The sequence below is a fragment of the Euprymna scolopes genome, chromosome 21, assembly GCF_053919585.1.
Source record: "Euprymna scolopes isolate OS-2025 chromosome 21, ASM5391958v1, whole genome shotgun sequence".
NCBI classification, from domain to species: Eukaryota; Metazoa; Mollusca; class Cephalopoda; order Sepiida; family Sepiolidae; genus Euprymna; species Euprymna scolopes.
In genome coordinates, this window is record NC_136502.1 from 89,102,041 (window position 1) to 89,128,156 (window position 26,116).

Here is a 26,116-nt window from a genome sequence, read left to right on the forward strand (position 1 = left end):
AGAGAAATACATAAATAGGTAAGCGAGGGATATTTGACAAGTTCAGTTGATTACAATCTGATGATACATGCTGAATTCAAGAGTGTTCAATGCCATAGATAGAGCAAGTGTGCGTAATTGTACAGTAATCCAGTTGATAAGTAGCGCAGGAGAGGATTATTATTATTACTATTATTATTATTATTATTATTATTATTATTATTATTATTATTATTATTATATTATTATTATTATTGTTATTATTATTATTAATATTATTATTAATATTATTATTCCAGGTTAATATAATAGAGCTTAAGGATAGAACTGCTGACTATCAACTAGATGATTATAGCTTTGATTCCTGATCTGGAATGACTGCTGGTCTAGCCACACTTAAGAGCTCTGATACATCGAAACAGTATGTTTATGGACGAGACTCTCTCTGTCTGTCTGTCTGTCTGTCTGTCTGTCTCTCTCTCTCTCTCTCTCTATATATATATATATATATATATATATATATATATATATACGTTTATTTTTTATTACCGTATCTTTCTGTTAAGTTACATTATTGTTTCAGCTACCCGGCCGTTTTTTGGCCGTCTGGAGCTTTCTCAGCACAAAACAACGGCCGGGTACCTGAAACAATAATGTAACTTAACAGAAAGATACGGTAATAAAAAATGAAACGCATATTTGCTCTACAACAGTATTGAGCACTTTCTTCAGTTTTTATTAATTACCATTTCTACTAAATATAAATATATATATATATATATATATATATATATATATATATATATATGTGTGTGTGTGTGTGTGTGTGTGTGTGTGTGAGAGAGAGAGGGGGGAATAGTTGGCCAATTGTATTTAATTACAGCTTAATGAGGTTGTCTGCAGATTTTTTTTTTTTTTTTTTTTTTTTGCTTTTAACGGAAAAGAACCCCCTATTAGTCAAAGTAGAAACCAGAACGCCCACGTAGTAACCACCCCTTCTCGCTTTTCCGCGACTGAACCATATCTTGGCTGAGACTAAGGTCACAGATTTCACTTCCTCTGCAGGTCATCTTCCAGATTAGAATTTCCGGTCATAAATTGGCGCGAACCTCGAATCCCGCCCGACCAGCGACAAACCTTTAAAATTTGACCGTCCTCATCACGGCCAGATAAAAAAAAAAAACTAGCTCTCAGCAATACAATGTATCTGACGCTGTTAAGCACAAGAAAACGCGCATATATACATATGTAGCCCATTGTTAATAATATATTCGTATGATAAAATCTAGAGAAATTCTTACCGTGTTTACTAAACAGTGCTCAATAATAGTTATTTATATTCATAGTTAATTATACTGACATATAACATGCTTCGCTAGAGTTGCATGAAAATGTTTTGATCTGTAATTACTGTATAAGCTACGTATTTAAATAGGAATGTAGCTATGTCCTTCACTATTTCATAAAGAAGGATAACTTAATTCCCATCGTTCCCATGGCAACTGTTTAGCAAATGGAGTCAAAGGTAGCTTCATGGTTGGGTTCGAATTTCCTGACTGGTAGGAACCATCATTCCTACACTGATGATTGCGAAAGCATGAAATATTAGTATCTGTAGGTATAACAAATTATTATTCATAATTATATATATATATATATATATATATATATATATATATATATATACAGGGTGGTCGCTAGAAAAGCGGGAAATTTGAAGGTCAGCTTAAATTATGAATAAAATGCGTGATTGCTGTTTTTTTGATTCATGCCGTGTGAGTGTTGTAAAAAATAAATCGTTGTTTGACGCTGCAGTGAAGTGCGCGGACGACATTTTGAGTATTTATGAGTATAATATAACATTTGTCTTTGAAAATTTTTGTAAGAATTATTCTTTGTAAAAATAAATCGTTGTTTGACAAATTATCCTGTTTTCTAGCGACCACCCTGTATATATATATATATATATATATATATATATATATATATATATATATATATATATATATATAAAGCTGTGTGTGTGTGTGTGTGTGTGTGTGTGGTCACGAATAGGCTCCTATATGGTTGACTATTTTAAAAAACTGATTACATATAATGATAGAAGATGTACCGAGACACGGGAATGGGTATGTTTGATCTGGAAGAACGGTGGTTCATTAAAATTGTGGGGCCTGCGTTCGCGCCTGGTCCCCAAAGTATGGAAATAAAAAATTAAAAAAACGTTTACAAGTGTTTTTGATATAGATGTGCATAAGAATAGTTTGATAAGTATGTTTAACTTAAATAGGGATGGTATAATAAAATTGTGGGGTTTGCGTTCGCGCCTGGCCTCCATAGAATGTAAATAGGCACAAACTTTAATAAAGACTTTTCATATCTATCTGCGTAAGTATACTTTGATAATTATGTTTCAGTTTGAAGAAATATGGTATAATAAAATTATGGAATGTTCGTTCGCGCCTGACCTCCATAGAATGGAAATATGTCACAAAGTTTAACAAGGTTTTTTAATATAGATCCACAGAATATTGTGATAAGTGTGTCAGTCTGAACAGGTATGGTATAATAAATTATGGGGTTTATCTATTTTATTTTTACTTTCATCATATTTTGCTTTGGTGTTGATACCCCCAAATTCGAAGCTATCTCTTTACAACCCTTCCTTTTCATAACCTATCATACTTTAATAAATCAGAGTCCATTTTCTGTAGGCTGCTTTTGAACCCAGTCAACGACGGGTACTTTTGCTAGTATATATATAAATATATATATATAATTCTGTGTGGTGGTGTTTTTTGGTTTTTTTCAATCCCTGGGTGATTTAAATGGAGATGTTATCTGCCCTTTGTTTATATATTGCGGGGGCGTATTATTTGTAATTAATTTATTATTTAAATATTTATTTAAATATTTTCTACGTGTGTAAAATTATGTTATCCATAGAAATGTCACGTTTGGAAGTTTCACTTCTCGTCAGTATAGCTAAACTTATTGAGATTCGAACTCACCGCCGCTCGATACGTAGCCTAATGTTTTTTACCACCGGACCACGAGGTCTCAGCAATGCTATGCACAGAATCGCTTATATAAATAAATAAATAAATAAATAAATAAATAAATAAATAAATAAATAAACAAACAGTCTTACATTTAAAAGCGATAAATACGTGTATAGAATTATTAAGATCTCGTGGTCCGGTGATAAAAAGCTTACGTATCGAGCGGTGATGAGTACGAATCTCAATAAATTTAGCTATACTGACGAGAAGTGAAACTTCGAAACATGTCATGTTAATAGATAATTTAATTTTATGCACGCAAAAAATATTATATATATATATATATATATATATATATATATATATATATATATATATATATAAAGTGAACGTGTCTCTATGTCTTTGTGTGTGTCTGTGTACATTTTCCTTCGCAATAACTCTGTTAATTTTCAGTCTACAGACTCGAAATTTGATATAGAGGGTACTGAGATCTGTGAAAATCGATGTGATCGGATTCGGCCAAAAATGTGTCTGTCAAAGTTCAACGATTTGACCTTTGAGAACTCTACCAAACTCCTCTGACAATTTTGGGTCTAAACACTTGAAATTTTAGATATAGGTTCCTTGGACATGGACATTAATTACTTGATTCGAGCCCAAAACAATAAATGTAAAGGGGTCATAATAGGGGTCAAAGTTTTAAAAAATTGACCTTTTTTTCTCAGCATACACCTCCAAACACCCGGGCAACGCTGGGCACCTATGCTTATATATATATATATATATATATATATATATATATATATATATATATATAAAGTCTGGTTATTATACAAACATTATTGGTTACACATGTGCATACATGTTTCAGTGGAATCCTTATTCAAGGAGACCACCTCATCAGATCAATTAAAAGGAGCAATATTGAAAAGGATCAAGATTATATTCATAAAAAACGAATGTAATCTCGACTCTTTTCAATATCGCTCCTTTTAATTGGTCATTCATAAAAAACGACAGTAATCTTGATTCTTTTTAATGTCACTCCCTTTTTTTTCTTTTTTTTTTTTTTTTGGGCTCCTTAAGTCGGATTCCACCGAAACCTGTACGCACATATGTAACCAATAATGCTTTTATAATAAACAGACTATAAACCAACTCTTTCCTCGACTGAGCACTCTTTACTAATCACACGAGTATGCAAGTGCATGCGAAATGACGTCACCGGTAGGGTAAAATAAAGAGTTTAAAAAGGAGATCACGTTAGAGAAGTGGGATAGCGTTCGAGATTACGTTAGAGGTGTAGATGACGCCCAATAAGATGATTAATTGAGGGACGTCAAAGCGGTAATGAGAGAATGGGGAAATAAATGTCGTTGTACAAAAATAAAAAATAAAACAATAGAAGTTTTTTGTCTATTTTTTGTCTGCTTTACGACCGAGATCACAACGTGTTGGTTCCCGGACAAGGTTACACGTCAAGTTACAAGAAAGTTAGCGAGTAAAAACTGCCGGTCGAATCTATTTTAAGTATTTAGAGGCTATTGGTTAGTTCAATTCATTTCCGTTTTTCTTTATTCGTTCTGTACCGATGTATACGTTTTTTTGTTGTTGTTGTTTTTTTTTTAATTTCACAGATTGAAACGTTTTTTTTTTACATGAATATGAATACACGTACGAACACGCTCGAAGCATACTTTTATCCGCCATTAGTGGCAGAATCACACCAGATAAAGTAGACATTTTTTTTTTCTTTTCTTTTTGGTGTTTCGCCTTTTGAACTTGTCGACACTTATGAGTTTAATTCTCCTCGACTGTGTTATCATAATTCAATTAATTATGAGATTGTTCTTGCTGGCCTCATCATCATCATCATCATCATCATCATCATCATCATCATCTTCTTCTTCTTCTTCTTCTTCTTCTTCTTCTTCTTCTTCTTCTTCTTCTTCTTCTTCTTGTTAACATTAATTCTGTTGCTGAGGGCAAAGGTTATGCGAGTGGAGCTATTCCGGTCGTAATAGCGTAGAACATTGTCTTTGACTTTGCCATTTATCATTGCTCCCAGAGAAGAGGCACACAAAAGGCAAAAGCAACAATTCAATGAAAAGGCTTGGGCTCCTGCCAATGGTTATCATGCTTATTAAAAATGTTCCTGTGCCGTCTAAAATAACCGAACACGATTTTATTATTTCTACTAGCAGTCAAGCCCGGCCTTATGTACTGTTCATAACTTTTTATATATATATATATATATATATATATATATATATATATATATATATATATATATATATATATATATAATATATATATATATAATATATATATATATATAAAATATATATATATAATATATATATATAAATAATATATATATATATATAATATATATATATATATATCTATATATATATAATATATATATATATATATATATATATAAAATATATATATATAATATATATATATATATATAAATAATATATATATATATATAATATATATATATATATTTGACTCATGTTCAGGTAACCTACATCTAAAATATCAAGTGTTTGGACACAAAATCAGTGGAAAAGTTTGGATAAATCTGCAAAGGTCAACTCTTTCAACTTTGACCTTTTGGCAGCCAAATTTTCGCGGCAAAAACTGATTAAAAAGCTTGTTATATGTCTGAATACGCTTTATGTAAAATATCAAATGTTTAGACCCAAAATTGTCTGAATTGTTTGCTGGAGATCGTAAAGGTAAAATCTTTTGAACTTTTTATAAAAATCAATAGAACATTAACTCTACACTCAATCTGTAAGAATTAAAGCGTATTTTACGACCGGGCTACGCCGGGCGTCCTTGCTAGCATTGATAAATACTTTTGCAGTTTTAACAAAACAGCTACAACGACCCTGGTGTCTAACTCTGTCCCGTGGGGAGACATAGTAAATAGGTACAATAATATCAGAGTTTCGCGGCCTTTTGGCCAAGATCAAAGTGTAATATCTGTTCTTCAGATTCTGCACTTCCATTTCTTGTTCTCTTTCGGTAAAGGAGCAGTCCTTCACAACTGAGACAATTTTTTTTTTATTTTTGTACCTTTATCCACATTAAAAAACGACCCTGGTGTCTAAGTCTGTCCCGTGGGGAGGCATTGTAAATAGGTACAATAATATCAGAGCGTCTCCATTTACACTGAACATTTACAGAATGCCAACATAAATGTATTACGTATGAATGAGTTCCCAGTGGAATTTCCTTCTAGTTACTACTACTACTACTACTACTACTACTACTACTACTACTACTACTTCAGAAGACAGATCTAAATGTATTTGTTTAATTACCCACGGTTATGTTGGTTCTAATCAGCAAATAAGTACTACCGTGGTACTGTGTTCCTCAAGTAGAAAGTTCTGGGAAAGAAGTTCCGTTCATTGAAATTTCGTTATTGATTTTAGATACGTAGAGGAAAAAGAAGAAAACTAGTTGCAATGGTCGTAGCTAGACGCCCCTCCCCCCGCGGGGGCACTTTTGTGGCCTTTTGTATAGTATCTGTTCCGGCAGATACTGCAAGCAAAGACCATATGTGAGGGTAACCCCACATATTAGATCTTGGTCAATGTAAGGGAAACCCTTTACACCAATTGCATCGGGAGCTGCTCCCCTTTCCCCCTCCCCCTCCCCCTCTCTCCACATTAAAAAACGGCCTTGTGCCTAATTTGTTCAGTGGGGAAGCAAATAAATACAGCCAAGCCGCCTGCTTCAGTTACAAAGCGCTAGGCCATTGTTAGCGAAAATCCGCCTGAATTTAAAATTGAAACCGACTGACGGAGGTATTATTGGTCGTTTGGACAAATTCTGTGAGATATCTGGATCCAATTGGGATATGGTCGAATACTCAAATATCTGGTACCCTTTGACCTTTGTCCTCTTTTCATCCAGCAAAAAAAAAAAGAAAAAAGAAAAAAAAGCACCCCAAATATTTGACATTCCACGCAGAGGTCAAGGAAAACAGTTTATTTATTTACAAATAAACCAATGTTGATATTTACCAGAAGGAACATTAATGGAAAATAGAACAGCCTGTCGAGGTAGATATAACTATCGAAAAAGCACAGAAGGCAATATCACTAACACATACACACACACACACACACACACACCACACGCACGCGCGTGTATATATACATATATATGCGCGCGCGTGTGTGTATATATACATATATATAATATATAAATTCAAACACGGTAGTGTTTATAAATACATGGTTAAGTGTCAGTTTTAGTCATTTAGAACTCATTTTAGTCACTCATTTTTTTGACCAAATTTCAAACAATTAATACAGTTTATACATCGCGAACTATGAAGACATGTTTGTTACAAGCTAAAATTAAAACATGAGCCAATAGCTACCCTGTTACGCATGTATATTCTTAATGCCGTCGTTCGCCCCTCACCTGGCAAATTACATTTTTTGCACCGGATTTTCCTCGGTTAAAACCCAAATATAATGTTTCACATGGATTCGAATATCCTATATATTAAGTTTCATGTCTGTAGACCAGAAGCTGACAGGGGGATTTGGTAGGCAAAATATTTTAAACAAATATATATAGGCATACATAAATATATATAGAAAGAGGTTTGTGTTTACTATAATCTTTTACGCAAATATATATACAAGTATAAATCATGTAGAATATCTGCGTGAATATAATTCCACGTAATAGTTAACTAAAGATGATCATCCCATAAGAAAACCGAAAAAAATAAAAGTGAATTAATTTAACATGAATGTTTAAAAAAATATGCAAATTAGCTAGATCTTTTGCAGATGAATGCGATTCCACGACCCATATATAACAAAGTTGTATTTTATTTTTTGATAGATAGAAAAAATGGGTTTTATATGAATATCAATACACAAAAAAATATAAGAATATATATAGAAGAATAGATTAATGTTGTGTGATTAATCGGAAGCAGGGATCGAAATTATAGGAATTTTCTGAATGATCTGTATCGGACTCGGAAAATGTGTGGCTATTTTCCGGTTCCAAAAACGATTCTTTTAACTATTTTATCGTCTGTCTGTTTGTGTGTTTGTTTGTTTGTTTGTTTGTTTTTAAACTTTATTTTCCTCTGCTGAGTCAAATGCTAAACTGAGAAATATTTACTGGATTTCAGTTACTAGTGAAACTAAATCTCTATATCACGTTCCATCAAGTCTATTTCTTATATTTGCTAAAATATATCTACATTTTTCATGTGTGATTTTTTTTTCGGTAATCCACAAAAAATAAATAAATAAAATAAAATAACAAAACATAAATTTATAGCTTGATAATATACGGCATAATCACATAGACACACCGGTTCCTGTGAAACCACCGAAGTTAAGCAACGTTGAGCCTGATCATTACTAAATGGGTGACCATTTGAGAGTACTAGGCGTTATATCTAGGGGGGGGGGCGTCGACCCCATCCGTTAAGAGTTGCAAAAACCTGACGTCATTTCCCCTGACGGGGATATACATGCGACTGAGTACCGCTTGTGAATTTCATTCTGCCATGGAATTTCCTCCTTTGGAAGAAGCATGTTAAACCTGCTTCAGAGTTAATGGCGCAGTAAAAAAAACAAAAACGTAAAAATAAATATAATGATAAAAATATAGCTTAATACTTTATTAAAATACAAACATAATACCAATACCGATTCCAATTCCGATTTTTACAAAATCGAAATCGAAATGGGCATTTGTATCGAAGTCGGGAATTTAGAACAGAATCGATAACTGTGTCATATTTTCAATGTTTGCTATAAAATTGCTTAATAATGTGAGTAGAGCTATATATTAAACTATTGAAATAGATTTATGGCAATTAAGCTACACAAAGGTTTCCGCGTTTTATACCAGTAGTCTTACGATACCCCGCGGGGAATGTAGCTTAATTAACATAAATATATGCAAGGTTGTGGAACTCTCTTCCTGCTCACTGTTTTGCTTCTACCTATAACATTGGTCTTTTCAAGACTGAGGTCATTAGGCATCTTCTGTCTTTGCAATAGTTAGCATCCCTTCTTGTTAGCTGCTTATATTCCTGTTAGTTGCTTATATATATATATATATATATATATATATATATATATATATATATATATATATATATATATGAAACCGGCGGCAAGGATGCTATTAAGATCTTTCATCCAGTTACAGCCATTAAAAGATCTGCAGATGCCCAGACTTTCCAGAAAATGAACAAGTTTGCGTTGACCAACAATCGAAAAACGCTGTAAATAACAGAGAGAAGATAAACAGGAAGATACTTAGTTTGATCAGACCGATCACAAGCATTTTTTAAAGACAGACACACAGCATACGTTTTGATTGGAAACAGAACTACGACCAATAGAGATTGAATAAAGCGGTAGAAGAAAGTCTAGGAGAACAACGTTTGAGAACAACAAAAACAACAACAAAAAACAACAACAAAAACAACAACAACAGGAATCAGTGCCGGAAGCCTTTAGCTTATAGAGATCAGAAATGACCCTAGCAACCCTCTTCGGAGTAACAATGACTAAGGCTATGACAACAGCATATTCTTTTCCTTTTTTTGATTCTCAGGTATGTATCCATTGATATCTTAAATGTTTTTATGTATAGAATTGATGTGGTTCTCGGTTGATTAATTGTGTCTAACTATGTCGGATATATACTAGAGAGTCAAAACAACGAAAAGAATATGCTGTTGTTATAGCCTTAATAATGACAGAGCCAAGAGAATCGACAGTTTTCAAAGGAAACTCAAGAAGAACAGCATTAAAAACACTCTAAGGAAAAAAAAAAGAAAGAAAGAAATGAAAAAAAATAAGATTAGGGATAGCAAGCTTTCCATTACAAACAACACTATTGCAGATTCTCTAATACAGGGTGACCCCCAGAAAAACGGGCCCCAACTCTAATTAGGCCCCGTTTCTTAGTGTTTTGTATGAATGAAAATGAAACTTTGGTCATAACTAGTTTATTATATTCAAAACATCACATCAAAACACTAGGGTCTTTGGCCTTTTTTTCTTCGTTCTACAGCATATGTTCTAGATGGCCTCCATTTAGTTTTTTTTTGGGGGGGGAGGGGGTCATCCTGTAAAAACCGAGAGAAAAAACTTCTCAAACAAGTTCCAGTCACATTTTTTTTTTTTGCGAAAAGCTAACGTTTGCGTCAGAGATTGCTCTTTTGCCGGCATTACTAGGTCTTCTCAAGGAGTGTCTGAGAATCTCAGATCCGTCCCGACGACATTAAATAGTCACGACGCAAAAACGAACAAAATTTAGGGAACAAAATGAAGTTTAATTTAAAACTTACAATGAGAAATAGAGGTGTCGATTTCACTTGTTCCGTATTAATAATCAAGTTGGTAATTATCGATTATTTTTGGGAAGGGGCATAATTATGTATCCGTGAATTATTAGCAGTGTTCAGTCTGCTGACTTGTATTCCTAATGTATTAGTAGAATTGTTGTTAATGCTTAAAGAAAATAGTTTGGTCAGCGGTTATTGTTTGTAGTTTGATGTTATAGTCGGATTTATTAATTACCCCAGATTTGTTCGTTTTATCCGTTTTTATAATGATATTTGAATGCTTCCTGAGTACGTTAGCGGCTTTTTGTTTGGCAGTTAATTGGGTTGTTGCTTTTTTATTCGTGTTGATGTTTTAGAGCTTCTGCTTCTAGGAGATAACGTAAGCCGCGAAATATATGTGTGTGTGTGTGTTTAAATATATATATATATATATATATATATATATATATATATATATATATAAATGTATATATATAAATGTATATATATATATATAAATGTATATATATAAATAAATGTATATATATATATAAATGTATATATATAAATGTATATATATATAAATGTATATATATATATATAAATGTATATATATATATATAAATGTATATATATATAAATGTATATATATATAAATGTATATATATATATATATAAATATATATATATATAAATGTATATATATATAAATGTATATATGTATATATATATATATATATATATATATATACAATAAAATAAAATAAACTTTCTTGGAGTTATATTTTTGTATTTTACCGTCACTAGATTATTTATCTTCCACCAGGCTATCCATTCACGTGTAATCACCTTTTTCTTCACCATATTCCCTCTGCTTCACTTTTTGTTATCAAGTAAGATCTTAGACTTACATTTAGTTTCATCAAATACTTTTGTATGCAAAATCCGATCCCGCATTTTGCTAATTCCTACCCTCTGATGAGAAAGACAGTATTTCTTGGAAACTCCGCAGATTAAGGACTATCAATCCACTTATCAAGTGTTTCCTTTTCAGATTAAATATGTTTTTTTAACTCTATTTCAAAGTGTTTTAACATGTTTTATTAACTGTTCGCTCCTATATATAAATGTACGTATATATATATATATATATATATATATATATATATATATATATATATATATATATATAAATGCATATATATAAATGTATGTATGTATATATATAAATGTATATATATAAATTTCTGTATATATATATAAATGCATATATATAAATGTATGTATATATATGCATACATTTATATAAATGCATTTATATATATACATATATATACATATATATATATATATATATATATATATATATATATATATATATATATAAGGTACCTGCAAAGTAAAAAGTGTAATTTATACCTGCCCAGTATCAAAAACCACAAATGTAAATTATAATAATCACAACCATATAAATCCTTTCTCACATACTAATTCCAGCACACAATTAATCAATGACAACCATAAACCCATCTACCAGTTAAATGCAACCAAATGTATTACATACCAACACCATTCTTAATCTAGTTGAAAACAATTATTATCAATATATTAAACAAAATGCGATTTACTTCGGGTTCACATCTAAACTTATAAAACACAGAATCTCCACACATAAGCACTCATTCAAAAGAACAGACAGATGTATCAAAATATTATTAGCACCTTAATGATAGAAATATTCCCTTCAATTTAAAATGGAAAATACTAGGCTCTTATAAACGTACATTCTGGCTGACAAATTCTGCACAGTTTGTAGATATGAAGCCGTTACTATATTAAAATATAATGACAATACGCCCATTCTCTTAAACTTGAAAGACGAAATTCTTACGGGATGTATTCATAAACGTTGATTTAAATTCAAGAGATTTAAGCCACCATAAATCATAACCATTTTCTGATTACTAATCTGATTTAAACATTTGTAATTGATAACTTAATAATAATAATAATAATAATAATAATAATAATAATAATATTAATAATAATAATAAAAATTATTATTATTATTATTATTAATATTATTATTATTAATATTATTATTATTATTATTTACATGGTATTTTATCACTATTATTTTCTATTTTTATTTTATTATGTATTTTATTTTGAATTTATCAGTATTTTTATTAATATTAGTATTATAACTATTATAATCACTATTATAAATCTTATTTAATTACTATCACAAAGAATAATAGTATTACTATTATAGACTTTATTAATTTTACTGTTTAACTATTACAATAGATAAATAAGTCACTTTTTAAATAATTGGTGGTTATCTCTCTTTGATCGATAAAAGTTTTTTTTTTATTTGAATGTCTTCTTTTAAAAAATGGCAGTTGTCTCTCTTTCTAAATTAATTAAAATTTAAATTCAAATATAGCGCTCCAACAATAATAAACTGGCAACAGTTCATTTATCAGCATTTCTTTTAAAGTAATCTAAATAATTGTTTCAACCTTTCGGAGACAACATTTAACAGTATGCCAAAGAATAGATGGATTGAAATAACGACAAGCTTTAAAAGCTAGCAGAAAAAAAAAGATATATATATTTTTTTTATCAGAAATATTACAAATATGTTCTCTTAACCTTATTTGTCCATCCTATTTTATTTTTATTTTATTTATCAACATGAAAATTATAAACTTCTGTTTCTTTATTTTTGAAAATATTTCCAGGAATATCTTGCCTTACTGCTAGTTTTATTTTGGTGTCTTAACCCCCACCCCCACCCCCTAGTTTTGCTGATGAGGAGACTTTTTTTCAAGAAAATCTTTTTTTTTTTAAATTTTTTTTTTTTTACACAGTGATCACCACTTAACCAGGCCCGGAAGCCACTCAGGGATAAGGGTTATTGCAAGTACATTACGTTAGTGTGGAAATTCGATGAAGTGTTTACTAAAGGGGGCGGTTCATTAGGAATTTGTTAACGTTGGACTTGAACACATCCAAGTTGTAGTCCGGTGGGAAGCAGGCAGACGGAACAGAGTTCCACAGGCGTGCAGTTCTAAGAAAGAAGCTTTGTTCATGGAATCCGCGTTTTGATTTAGGCACAGATAAAGAGTGGGGGAAACTTTTGACAGTGGATTCAGCTAGACGGGTGTTTTTAGTGAAAGATTGGCGAGGGGGGACCAGAGATTGGAGTTCAGACGAGCACCTGCCATGGAAATAACGATAAAACAAGGATAGGCTCGCAACGTCTCTTCTATGGGAGAGAGGTTGCAGGGTAGAGAAAAGGGCATCCCCCACTAAGCCACGAAGTCTATTTTGTACTCTGTCAAGGCAGGATAAGTGTTTTTAGCGGCTCCTGCCCAGATATGGCAACAGTATTCCATCCTTGGACGTACTTGGCTTTTATATAGATATATCATATCAAATTATCATTTATCAAATTATTGCTCAAGACATATTGTCTATTTCAATAAAAACTTCGTTTTCGAAACGATCGTGCAATCTATTGCTTTGTTTGTTTTCCTTTTGAAACTGATTCTTAATTCAAAATTATGAATTGTTTAATATATATATATATATATATATATATATATATATATATATATATATATATATATATATATATATATAATATGTTATTTGAGGGTAAACAGTTACATATGGTCGCTACAAACAGCCATCTGTTTCAGTCAATGAGACTTCCTCAGGCGAACCTGAACCCATGGACGCCACTAAAAAAAGGGAGGCAAAAAGGGGGAAAAGAAAAGGGAGCTCTTCAAAAAAAAATAAAAAATAAAAAGTTGAGCGCTCTCTAAGAAAGAAGGACAAAAAATTAAAAGACCGCATTTAAGCCTTTTGGAAAATTGGTCAAAAATAGTTTACAGCTGGATATAAATATGAAGTGATTAAAGTGTGTCATAATTTTACTGGAACTGTGAAAAATTATCACACACACACACACACACACACATATATATATATATATGTATGTATATGTATATATGTATGTATGTAGATGTATATATGTATGTATATATATATGTATATATATATATGTATGTATATGTATGTATATATATGTATGTGTATATATATACGTATGTGTATATATACGTATGTGTATATATATGTATGTGTATATATGTGTGTATATATATTTATGTATGTATATATATGTATGTATGTGTGTATATATGTGTGTATATATATATATCTATGTACGTATATATATGTATGTATATATATGTATGTATATATATATGTATGTATATATATGCATGTATGTGTATATATATGTATGTGTATATATGTTTGTATGTATATATATATGTATGTATGAATATACATGGGCATGTATATATATATTTTACGGAACAAAATAAAACCAACAGGTCACCTAAACTATTTAATAAAGCTGAAGAATTGTTTAACAAAAAACACAAAATATGCATACAGACATAGGTGGTAGGAGAAAAGTTTCAAAATAGCCTAGACACATGTTGGACCAGTATGAGAGTAGGGGCTAATTGTATCATGCTATGTAGAAAAGAAATGAAGTATAAGTCTGTGTGTGTGTGTGTGTGTGTGTGTGTGTGTGTGTGTGTGTGTGTGTGTGTGTGTGTGTGTGTGTGTGTGTGTGTGCGTGCGAGATTGATACGTAAAGATTAGATATTGGCACGGACTGTATTCTGCGTGAGTCAGGTACGTGTTCTGATGGGATATTGCATTTTTACCATGCACATCCTGGGTAGTCCTAAGAGGGCCACCCTCTCAAATCGTAGCCTCTCGTCTTTCGAGTGGAGTAAGTTTAAGGCTTACTGTTCGAGGCTCCCCTACCAAGAAATGTTGATGGGAGTGCCCAAGCAACTTTTAGGGGTGCTGGCTTGATTTTCACTCACTTTCCGTCCTTGTGTGACAGCTTATTACGGTGGGAAGGAAGTAAATAGCTACAGCGTTTATTTCTCAAGAGATATATGAATTAATATAGCATTTCTCAACGTATGAATTAAATATGTTTGATTCGACTTTCAAGCCTGGGTTGTGTAACACGTTTAAGAGGATATTTAGGTGAGTACATATCTATTAGCGGACGCAATACAGGTAAACATTCTGTTTCATAATTGTTGTTTTTGGTCCCCCGACAAAAGTAGGGTGGACCTGTAATTTCACCTTTGTCCGTTTGTCCGTTCGTCTGTCCGCGCTTTTCCTAATAACTGCGGCTTGGAATTTTTTGAAATTTTGCACAAACATTAAACATGATATGAGTAAAAAAAGTAACAGAACGGATTTTCCGGGAAAACTCCGGTTGCCCCCTAGGGGTGCCTTTCGGGTTTAAATGGCTAAAATTGACACTTTTGTGCTTATTAAAAAAAAAACTGATGCCTTGGATTTTTATGAAACTTTCTGAAAAGTTGTAACTAACTGATTTCTATATAATTTTGTTTGTCTATACTTTGTGATAACTCTTGGGTGTGCCCCAGAGACTCTGTTAGGGCTAATAAAAACACTTCATTTTGGGACTATTTTACCATATTTGTTCAAAATGTTCTGTGCATGTCTATTTAGCAGTTTTGGGGACTTTTGGGGATAAATGTGGAGGGGTGAAATGATGGTACAGAACTTAAATTTACATATGTTAAAGCCTAAAACTACATCCTTTGTTCATTTTCACCATGATTTGATGTCCCCTGGGGACTTTTGGGGCTAATTGGGTGGAGGAGAGTAAATGCTGAACATTTTTATGCCTCGTTCACTGTGCACTCACGAGGAACTATGCATACTTCACTTGGTTTTTCAACAAACTTCATCTTCGTCGCATTTTCGTTCCGTATTTTCAAATAAAAATATGAGTTTTACAAGAGAAGAAACATTGAAAAAAAAACGAAAAAAAAACAATGGAAGAAAGAAACAAAGAAAGACCAAACAAATCCATATTATTTGGGTTCTGCTGTTCTCATCTTGCATTGTAGCATCAGCAACCGCACGACACACGTGCAAATGACCGAACCCGTGCGCGAAGTGACGTCACAGAGGAGGAAGGGCAGGAAAAGAAAAAAATGAGGGGAAAAATACACCACGTGGCAAGGACCGGAAAGAACGTAAGGTAAATATGTGGCTTCGGACAGCAAAAAACTTTTAAGCCCGTGTCGAGATGGCAGGGTTTTGTAAACTACATGGCAGACGTGATGAACTAAGAGACTTTTAAAACAATATCCAATGCTTTGTTAAAAAAAAAACTGGCAATGAATGATTTTTGTTAAAACTGAAAAAAAAAGCCGAGTCGCATTTCTCTCCTTTTTTGTTAGTTTGTGACTGTCTCAGATACACGTGTGGGTCCAAGGGTTAAAATGTAACGATACCGTTGAAGAAGATTAACGATTACGTTACCGATGTAACCCCCGATCTTCTTCAGATATATCCTGTGGAACTCGCGAGTCTGCACGGAATTTTGAAGGAAAACCTTTTATTTAATCCACAGGGACAGCATGCTCTCGATCCGTCAGCCATGACTGGGTAGAAGTCCTAAGTAATTCACAGTTGTATTTTAGTATCTCCAACCTTCGGAGGGATCGCCCGTGGCGCAATGGATATAGGCCTTGGTGAAATTTAGTTGCCGGTTTCAACCTTTCTGGGGATTGAAGTCTCAGTTCGAAATTTCGTGCAGATTCTCGATTTCGAAAGAAAGATTCCCGAGATCGAGAAGATACACCCGAAGAAGGTCGTTTGTTACATCGATCGAAACGTTGTGGGAATAACACTCGAGATGAACAAAGTAGTACGAATATCTTAAATAATTTGAATTATTAATTCACATCTCAAAAATTAAAAAACAAACAAACAAGAATAATATCTATTTCTTTAAGAAAAGCCCTGTAGGAAAGAACGGATGTATAGCAGATACTCTTCACTTACCTCGTCCAAATGCGATGTGTATATCCACGTCTCTCACATCACTTGTAAGATCCTCCATAAAATTAAGTGGTATCACCTCGTTCCACATGCGAAAGGCCAAAGTGAGCGTGGCACGTTGCTCCTCCAACGGAATCCGACTGCTATAGCCCGAGGAAAGCAAACGCCATCTGATCACTTTCTTCTTAAACATCTGACCCCAGCCGGTCGCATTGTTGACCACCAGCGAGCGTTTAGTCCTTTCCTGTGCCGGAGCTCCGCGGAGCCAAAGCGGGTCAGTTTTTTTCAGCTGTTCTATCGCCCGGTGCAGAAAGTTCGTCCGAACCTGAACATGGTGTCTTTCCTGAGGGCTCATTCCGTATCGGAGCAAGGATAAGAATAGTGACTCAGTTCGAGGCTTGTTCCACCATCTTGTCGTCGGCGACCCACCTTCGCGCAGCTTGAGGAGGGGCGTCGTCGCGACTGACGCGGGACGACGCCGTAAGAGTTCCTTCCTACGCTGCCGTATGAAGGACACATTATCTTTCATATTATTATTATTATTATTATTATTATTATTATTATTATTATTATTTACAATACCAACATAGCGTCCATCGTTTTCGCTTTCTCCAAATTCGACATTTTTGTCCGAATTTTCATTCACATTCGATTTCATTCGGTCACTTTTGGTGACTCTTTTATCGACATGTCCTTTGGTGCTAATATCAAGCCGACTTCTCCTCTTTCTTGACCATTTAACTGGGTGCGTATTGTCTATTACCGATGCCCTAAGGGTCGACCTTGGCGTTTTGTTAAAGTTAAAATGTTGAAAGGGGTGCCAGGGCTTATCTGCCGAGGGGGGTGCTGCGGAGAAGGTAGATGAAGGAGAGGTTTGTGGTTGTCGAGAAGAGGAAAGAGCCGGCGAAGTCGGTGTCCCAGTTTGTGTCTCGGAATATGGCGTTGGTAAAGGCGGTGTGGTAAGGGTAGGTTGATATGCTGGGCTTTCTCGCGTGAAAGACTTCGTGTTTGCTGGATGCAATAATCTCGAGCGGTCCCGCTCGGCCACCACTCCCGTATTTTGAAACTCCGACTTTGATTCTGGTCGCGACCTGTCCCGAACTCGATTCGTCACGGGATTCGGAAGTGACAGCGATCTTTTTAATCGTTGCATTGATGATGAAGATGATGTTGACGATGAAGATGAGAACGATGATGATGATGATAATTGCAGTGATGGAGGCGGTGGCGGTTGCGATAGGGGTTGGGAAGCATTGAAAGACGATAAATTGGGGTGTGAGTCTGGGTGGGATTGCGGGGAGGGAATGTTGCTTTTCAGCGGCACTTTTTTACGATGGCGTCCGTGTCGACGACTATGACGACGGCGACGGCAGCGGCGGCGATGGTGTTGGTGGTGTCGCCGCTGCCGGCATCGATGGGATTCAGCTTCGCGGTTCGTCTGCGGCTGTTCCGAACCCATCGACCCGGCATTTACCGTCCGGGCGAAAGAGGGGTAATCGACGCCTCGAGAATAGACCCTGCCTGGATAATACTGACGTTCATCTGAACGACCTTCAATTGGAACAACCTGAGTTTTTCTCCACTTCCGGTCCCGTGATTTTCGATTATTAACCCCGTGACTCTTAGTAGTAGTAGTAGTAGTAGTAGTAGTAGATTGTAATAGCCTATCTTTGCTTTCGCCGGTTAAGGCTGCCTCGTCCGCATCATTGTGAAGAGATTCATTAAAAATGCTCTTGTCTATCACATGGTCGATTGGTTCCGACCCTGGGAACGATCTTGTCACACCCAGGGTCGTCGTCGTCGTCTTCGTTGTCGTAGTTGTTCTGTTCATTGGAACAACGTTACTAATAATAATACTACTACTAGCACTACTGAAACCATTCATTCCGTCGGTTTCTATTTCGCCGTTGTTATTATTATTATTATTATTATTATTATTATTATTATTATTATTATTATTATAGTTACCTTTCGTTAGGGACCTGTCGCCATCCAAGGGTCTGATGGGGTTAGCGGTCGCCCCAGAGTCTGTGTGCGAAACTCGAGTCGTCGATTTAATGTGAGATGAAGAAGCGGGAAGGGTGGGAGTACGCGAATTGTTTAGGGAGTGGTTCGGGCTTGGCGGAGGAGACGTTGATAATAAGGGATTGTTCTGTTGGGACACGTTTCGTCGCTGTGGTAATGGTGACTGCAACGCCGTTTGTGTATGCACCGTAGAACGAGCCTCGTTGTTGTCGAAGTAATTATAAACACTGTCGGCTTTAAAGTCAACCTCTACCGCTCGAGCTTGCACATTGTCCGTTCGGGGTCTCGATGTGGTGGAGGGTGAGGATAAAGGGGGTGAGGATACAGGAGCTTTGGTATCCATATTCTGGGACGAAAATCCCGTTGTTAGGTCCGACATCGAATGATGACGGCGTCTATTATAGTACACATTAGTTCTTTGTAAATTCAAGCCGGCTGCTTTTGGCCGTTTGGTTTGACTATCTTTATAATCAAACAATTTGTTCGTGCCACTATTTGTTGCAATGTTGTCAGTCTTTACTGAGCCTTTAAATGCTTGTATTTTGCCCTCATAAGAAGTAAATTTGCCCGAATTATGATCCTTATTAAACACGACCGTATTCTGGTCGTCTTTGGTCCTGTACTTTTTTAATACTTCCTTAAAACTGGACGACCACTTTTGTGGGAGAGAGTCGAAAAACGTCCTCGTAGTTGTCTGGATCGACGAAAAAGGCGCTGATAGGATTTCGCCGGTCGATACCCTCGACGAGAAGGATTCCTCGCCAGGGTTGTTTTCTTTCTGAACAGACGTGTATGGCCGAGATTCGTGCAGAGGGTTTAACGTTGATGTCTTTTTGCCAGAAACAATCGTGTATCTTTTGTTGTCAAACGGTTTCACCTTTTCAATCGGGTCGTTAGCACCCTCTCTACGTTCTTCTTGCTCGGCGTTAACTCTCAGTTCGGCACTGCGCCCGAAGCGTCGGTTAGAGCGCTGCAAAGCCTGCTGATGGGGTCTGATCTTCTGTAAGAGAACCCGCTGCGCCTGTAGAAAATCTTCATCCGCAACACCATCGTTATGGTCTCGGTTGCCGCACCTAAGCTCAGACATTAATTTCTTCGTACCTTTATCCAACTGACCCGTGACGGGCAGGTGATAAGTGCGCTGGTAGTTCATGATGGCCTGCGATACGCTTTGCTTGTCGCAGTTCAGCGTTATCGAGGAACCTGAGCCTTGCGACAATTGTTGCTGTTGATGATGATGCGAGCCAGGTCGATTAAACTGGCGGTAGTGATTTCGATATCGGTTCCCTTTCTTTCTGCTATGAGGCTTGCATTTCAAATAACCATATCGCATCATGTAGGCCTGCAAGAACAAAAAAAAAAATAAATAAATAAATAAAAAATAATAATGATAAATAAATAAATAACGATTAAACCTCTGTAAAACATAACGGTAAAATAATTCGCTAATGTTCCTGTGATATTATCGACCCAACCAAAGTTTTAGGAAGTTAAGAAAAAAAAAAAAAAAAAAATTCGCATGACAAAAAAAAAAGGGAATAAGTTTATCAGCAGAAAATGCTTTAAGAAGTTGTTCACAAAGAAACACACAAGAAAGCTAAAATAACATTGTTAATCAAGATGATGTGATATGGAGAACAAACGACCAAAGTTAAAATTGGTTTTAAGAGTGACGATGAGTTTTGCGACGGTTTACGACAGTTGGGGTGGTTTACGACAGTTTTAATTTTGTGACTGACTTTTGGCACACGTGAAAACTAAAATAAGATTGTTAATTAAGATAGTGCGGTAATAAGAACAAATGATTACTTAATATATTTTAGAGTTGGTTTTAAGAGTGGCGATACGTTTTGCGACAGTTGACGACAGTTGAGTGTCGTTTACGAACAAGTTTAGTTTTGCGGCTGATTTTTCACATACAAGAACGTGAAAATAGAATTGTTAATCAAAGTGATGTGGTAAGGGGAACGATGGATTAGTTTATATGTATGTTAAAGTTTGGTTTTAGAAATGGCAGGAAATTTCGCAACGGTTTACGACAGTTGATGGCCGTTTAAGAACAGTTTTAGTTTTGCGACTGTAGAGGACGGTTAGAGTTTACGACCGTTGCGAGTTCAACACAGGTGGAGACTAATTGTAGCTTGAACCAGATCGAGAAAGCTTCTGAAGATGGAAATAAGATTCCATCAACTGATGTACGCGGCCTTAACAACAGGTAAATGTAGACGTTAGCGCGTGGAAAGTCAATTGTGTCATACACACACACACACACACACACCCACACACACACACACACACACACACACACACACACACACACACACACACAAAGTGCAATTGATATTGCAAAATGTTTTGGAGTTTGTGGTTTTCGTGGTTTGTTATTTTTTTAATTATTTTTATAATTATGAACTCGCGTGCGCCCCCCCCCCCCGCACCTTGGCGCCAATGTGGAAGACGACGACACGGCTAGAAGAGAAAATGAAGAAAAAAGAGACCATGGAAAGAACGTGGGAGTCGGCAATGTTATCGAGTTTGTAGCATACGTAGTCGTATCACATTAGCAATAATAATTAAATAAAGTCTCAATTAACGAAGTTAAAAAGATTAAGTAAAAAAAGAAAGAAAACGTCTCAAGCTGGAAAGTTAAAAACAGAAATGAGGAAAAAATAACCGTTGAAGAAATATAGAAAGAAATAAAGAGCAGAAAACGTACATACATAAAATACTAATAATACTACTACATTATCACCCCCCTCTAAAAAAACGAGAGTATAACAGCCAAAAGAATCACTATCACCCTTTTACTAATAGAGTTAATTCCTGGTCAAAAGTATTATAACAACAGAGTATATATATATATATATATATATATATATATATATATATATATATATATATATATATATATATATATATAATTATTCTTTTATGCCTACGGATACTAGTGTTTTATGCTTACGCAATCATCAGTGTAAGGGGTTACAATTCTCGCCAGTCGGGAGATTCGAATCCAGTCACGAAGCCACATTTGACTCCATTTTATGTCCGGGAGATAGGGGAAACAATTGCCAGGAGAATGAAGAGAATTAATAACTAAAAAACGCTCGATTCGGGTGCAGACATTAGACAATCCAGTGTTCGAACGGCGGAAGTCGTGAACGTTGCATATCATTTTTTTTTTTTTTTTACATTTTCACCCCAAACAAGGCAAATTGCCACTTTGGTGTAGGAGGCTACTATCAGGGACAAGGGCAGCAAGATGTCGGTTCACGTTACACTTGAACTTCTGCACGTCAGTACTGTTGGGGAAGCAGGGACCTGGAATGGAATTCCAGAGTCTAGCGGTTCTGGGGAAGAAACTATTGGAGTAAAAAGATCTTTTACATCTAGGGATCTCTACAATGTGGGGTGGGATTTAGCAACCTGTCCGGTTTGTCGAGGGTGCTCACGTCATGGGGGCACAAGTGATTGCAGTTCGTCAGAGCATTCACAACTACAATACTTGTAGAAAAGGCAGAGGGATGCAACATTTCGTCGATGGGACAGAGGCTGAAGCTTAGATGCCAGTTCAGGGTCTATCAGGTTTGCGACTCTCTTTTGAACCTTGTCAAGGAGCGAGAAAATAGTAGCAGATGCACCAGCCCAGATGTGACAGCAATACTCCATACATGAGCGAATGGTGGCCTTATAGAGGTACAGGATACTTTCGGGTGTCAGTAGTTTTCTAGCACGGTAGAGAGAGCCCACCTGTCTTGCAGCGGCCCTGGCAATGCCTTCAATGTAATTGTTCCAACTCATGTGAACGTTAGGCCAAGGAGTTTGAAAGATGTACTCTTAGATAAAGAGTCGTTGGCCATTGCTATAGGTGGTAGAGAGGGTTTCTTGTAATTATTGTATGAAACTAGTTTAGTCGGCATCATTGAACGCGACCAACCACTTTTGTCCCCATTCCACCACGGATTGGAGGTCTTCCTCTAGTGTTTCTTTCATTTCTTTAGAAATGTGTTCATTCGTCTTCCTGTCGTGCATTCCATAGAGTGTAGTGTCATCAGCATATATACCCATCTCAGAGGCAATTTTGTGGGGGAGGTCATTTATGAATATCAGGAACAATAGAGGTCCAAGGATAGAACTCTGGGGCACCCCCGCATTTATATCATATTGTTTAAATGTACGACCGTCGAGGACAACCTGGATTTTTCTCTTATTTAAGAAGGATTTAATTATGTTAAGTATTCTACCCGTGATACCGGATGATCTAATTTTCCTGAGGAGACTCTCATGCCATACCCTGTCAAAAGCCTTAGATATATCTAGAGCTGCCGCTCTGCCCCCCCCCGCTTTGTCCAGTGAATGGTATATACGTTCAGAGATCACAGTTAGGATGTCTGCTGTGGAACGGGCTTGTCTAAATCCATATTGTTTGTCAGTCAGAAGTTTAGCATCTGTAAGGTGATGGACTAGAGCATGGTTAATTAAGGTCTCAAATATTTTGCCAAAAAATGGGAGGAGGCTAATTGGGCGATAATTTGATGGGTCAGTCCTTTCGCCAAAATTCTTGAATACTGGTACAACAGAAGCAGTTGTGCAACAGGCCGGAAAGCAAGATTCATTAAGGCATTTTTTGTAGAGTTTGGAGAGAACTGGAGCTACTTCGGTTGAGCACTTTTTTAATAGCACAACCGGGATAAGATCGGGTCCACATGCTTTTGAAGTGTCAAGGTTTTTTATGATAGCATGCAACTTAGCAGGGGTGATTTTCAGATCGTCTAGCGTGGCGTCTGTCCGCATAGGAAAGTCAGGTAGGGGGTGGTTGGAAGGGTCCAATGTGGAGCTTGAGGCAAACCGACTGGCAAGCATGTTAGCCTTGTTGGTTGCTGAGGAGACAACCTTGTGATTGTTGGTTAGTGGGGGAATTGTTGATTGCCCATTATTTACTACACTGTTGTAGATTTTTTAGAAGTCTCGAGTTCCTAGTTTTTGTGCTTCGATGCGCTTTTTAGCGGTTTCCGTAAATTCTCTCTTAGCTGTCGCTATTTCTTTCTTAACGTTATTTCTAGCTTCTATATACTTCAGTCTGTTTGAACTGGACTTATGTCGGTTAAACCTACGGTATGCATGCTGCTTTTGAGCAATGGCAGTTCCGCAAGATCGACGTAAACCATTGGGGAGAGTGGGGCTTACTAAAAATTTCCGCATGGGAACATGCGCTTCGATTGCAGTTTTGAACCAGTCAGTGGTCTCGTTTGCACACTGTTCAGCAGGGAGAGAAAAAATATTTCTCCATGGGGCATCTCTGATTAGTTCCCTGATGGCTTCCCAGACAGCCTTTTTATAATATCTCGTTGTTTTGAGCACTGGCTCTTCAGTTTTGGCTCTAGAGTTTAGGGCGATTTCAACCATTATCACTGCATGATCAGTGTTCCCGGGTGGGCTGTGGGCCTTCATTATGCAGTCATCGGGAACTGTGGTCAAAAACAGATCTAGAAGTGATGCGTGTTGTTCTTCCTGGTCAGGGAAGCGGGTTGGAAACGTAACGATTTATGATAGGGACTGAGATATAGTGAAGCTATGTATAAGTAGAGAATCCAAGCCAGTTTTTGTGGTGGACATTAAAGTCACTAAATACATGTATTTGTGCGCTAGTGTTGAATCTATCTCTCCCTTCCTCACCTCCCTCTCTCTCTCTCGCTCTCTCTCTCTCTCTCTCTCTCTATATATATATATATATATATATATATATATAAGTGAACGTATCTGTGTGTCTGTGTACATTTCCTTCGCAATAACTCTGTCAATTTTTAGTCTACAGACTCGACATTTGATATACAGGGTACTGAGATTTGGGAAAATTGTTGTGAATGGATTTCGGCCAGAAATTTTACTCTAAGGGGTCAAAGTTGAACGATTTGACCTTTGAAAACTCTACCAAACTCCTCCGACAATTTGGCGTCTAAACACTTGAAATTTTAGATATAGGTTCCTTGGACATGGATCTAACTTAATAACTCAATTTGAGCCCAAAACAATAAATGTTAAGGGTTCATAATAGAGGTCAAAGTTTTAAAAAATGACCGTTTTATTTTCTTTTTTGCTCAGCATACACCTCCAAGCACCCGAGCAAACCGGGCATCCATGCTAGTATATATATTAAAGTGAAAGTGTCTGTCTGTGTGTGTGTCTGTGTACATTTCCCTACGCAATAACTCTGTCAATTTTTAGCCTACAGACTCGAAATTTGATATACAGGGTACTGAGATTTTGGAAAATGGATGTGATTGATTTTCGGGCAGAAATTTTGCGATTAAGGGGTCAATGTTCATCAGCATGGGTTCTAGTAAGGACCTAACTCATGGCATAACCATCCGCAGTATGGTGTTCTACCAAATGAGCTACAATAATTCAACTTTCAATGCAAATACATCAGTTTTTTCCCCCGTTCTTTTCCTCTTTTGCGGTACGGGTTCGAGCCTGCCTTCCTACTTACCACTTTTTTTTTCTAATCATACACCCCCAAACACCCGGGCAACGCCGAGCTGAAATGCTAGTATATATATGCAGTGCGTGTGAGGTGTACTAATTTGTGTGTACACGCGTGTATATCCTTCTCCTTAATTGTTGCTGTTGGTAGACGTTGATTTTCCGACATTTCAACCGGATGTTATAAACTCACGTCGGTTATAAACTAAATATTACTCACCTTCCTCAACCCACGGGGTTAACCGAAAAGAAAGGTTAATTTGAACAAGCTATTATTAACCGGACAACGCCAGTTGACCTCGCTAGTGAGGCCGTCCTGAAAAAGAAGCGCATGCCGGAAGTTCAAAAG

The 26,116-nt window shown here is 35.8% G+C and overlaps 1 protein-coding gene across 1 annotated transcript in view; it reads right to left on the bottom strand.

Annotated features, from left to right (window-relative positions):
- The window catches only part of LOC145242561 (uncharacterized), a 277,151-nt gene that overhangs the window by 177,478 nt on the left and 73,557 nt on the right, over positions 1–26,116 (bottom strand). Inside the window, exon 2 of the mRNA XM_080105652.1 lies at positions 17,263–20,626. Coding sequence (XP_079961778.1) covers positions 17,263–20,626 — 3,364 coding nt within the window. The remainder of the gene's footprint in view (positions 1–17,262; positions 20,627–26,116) is intronic.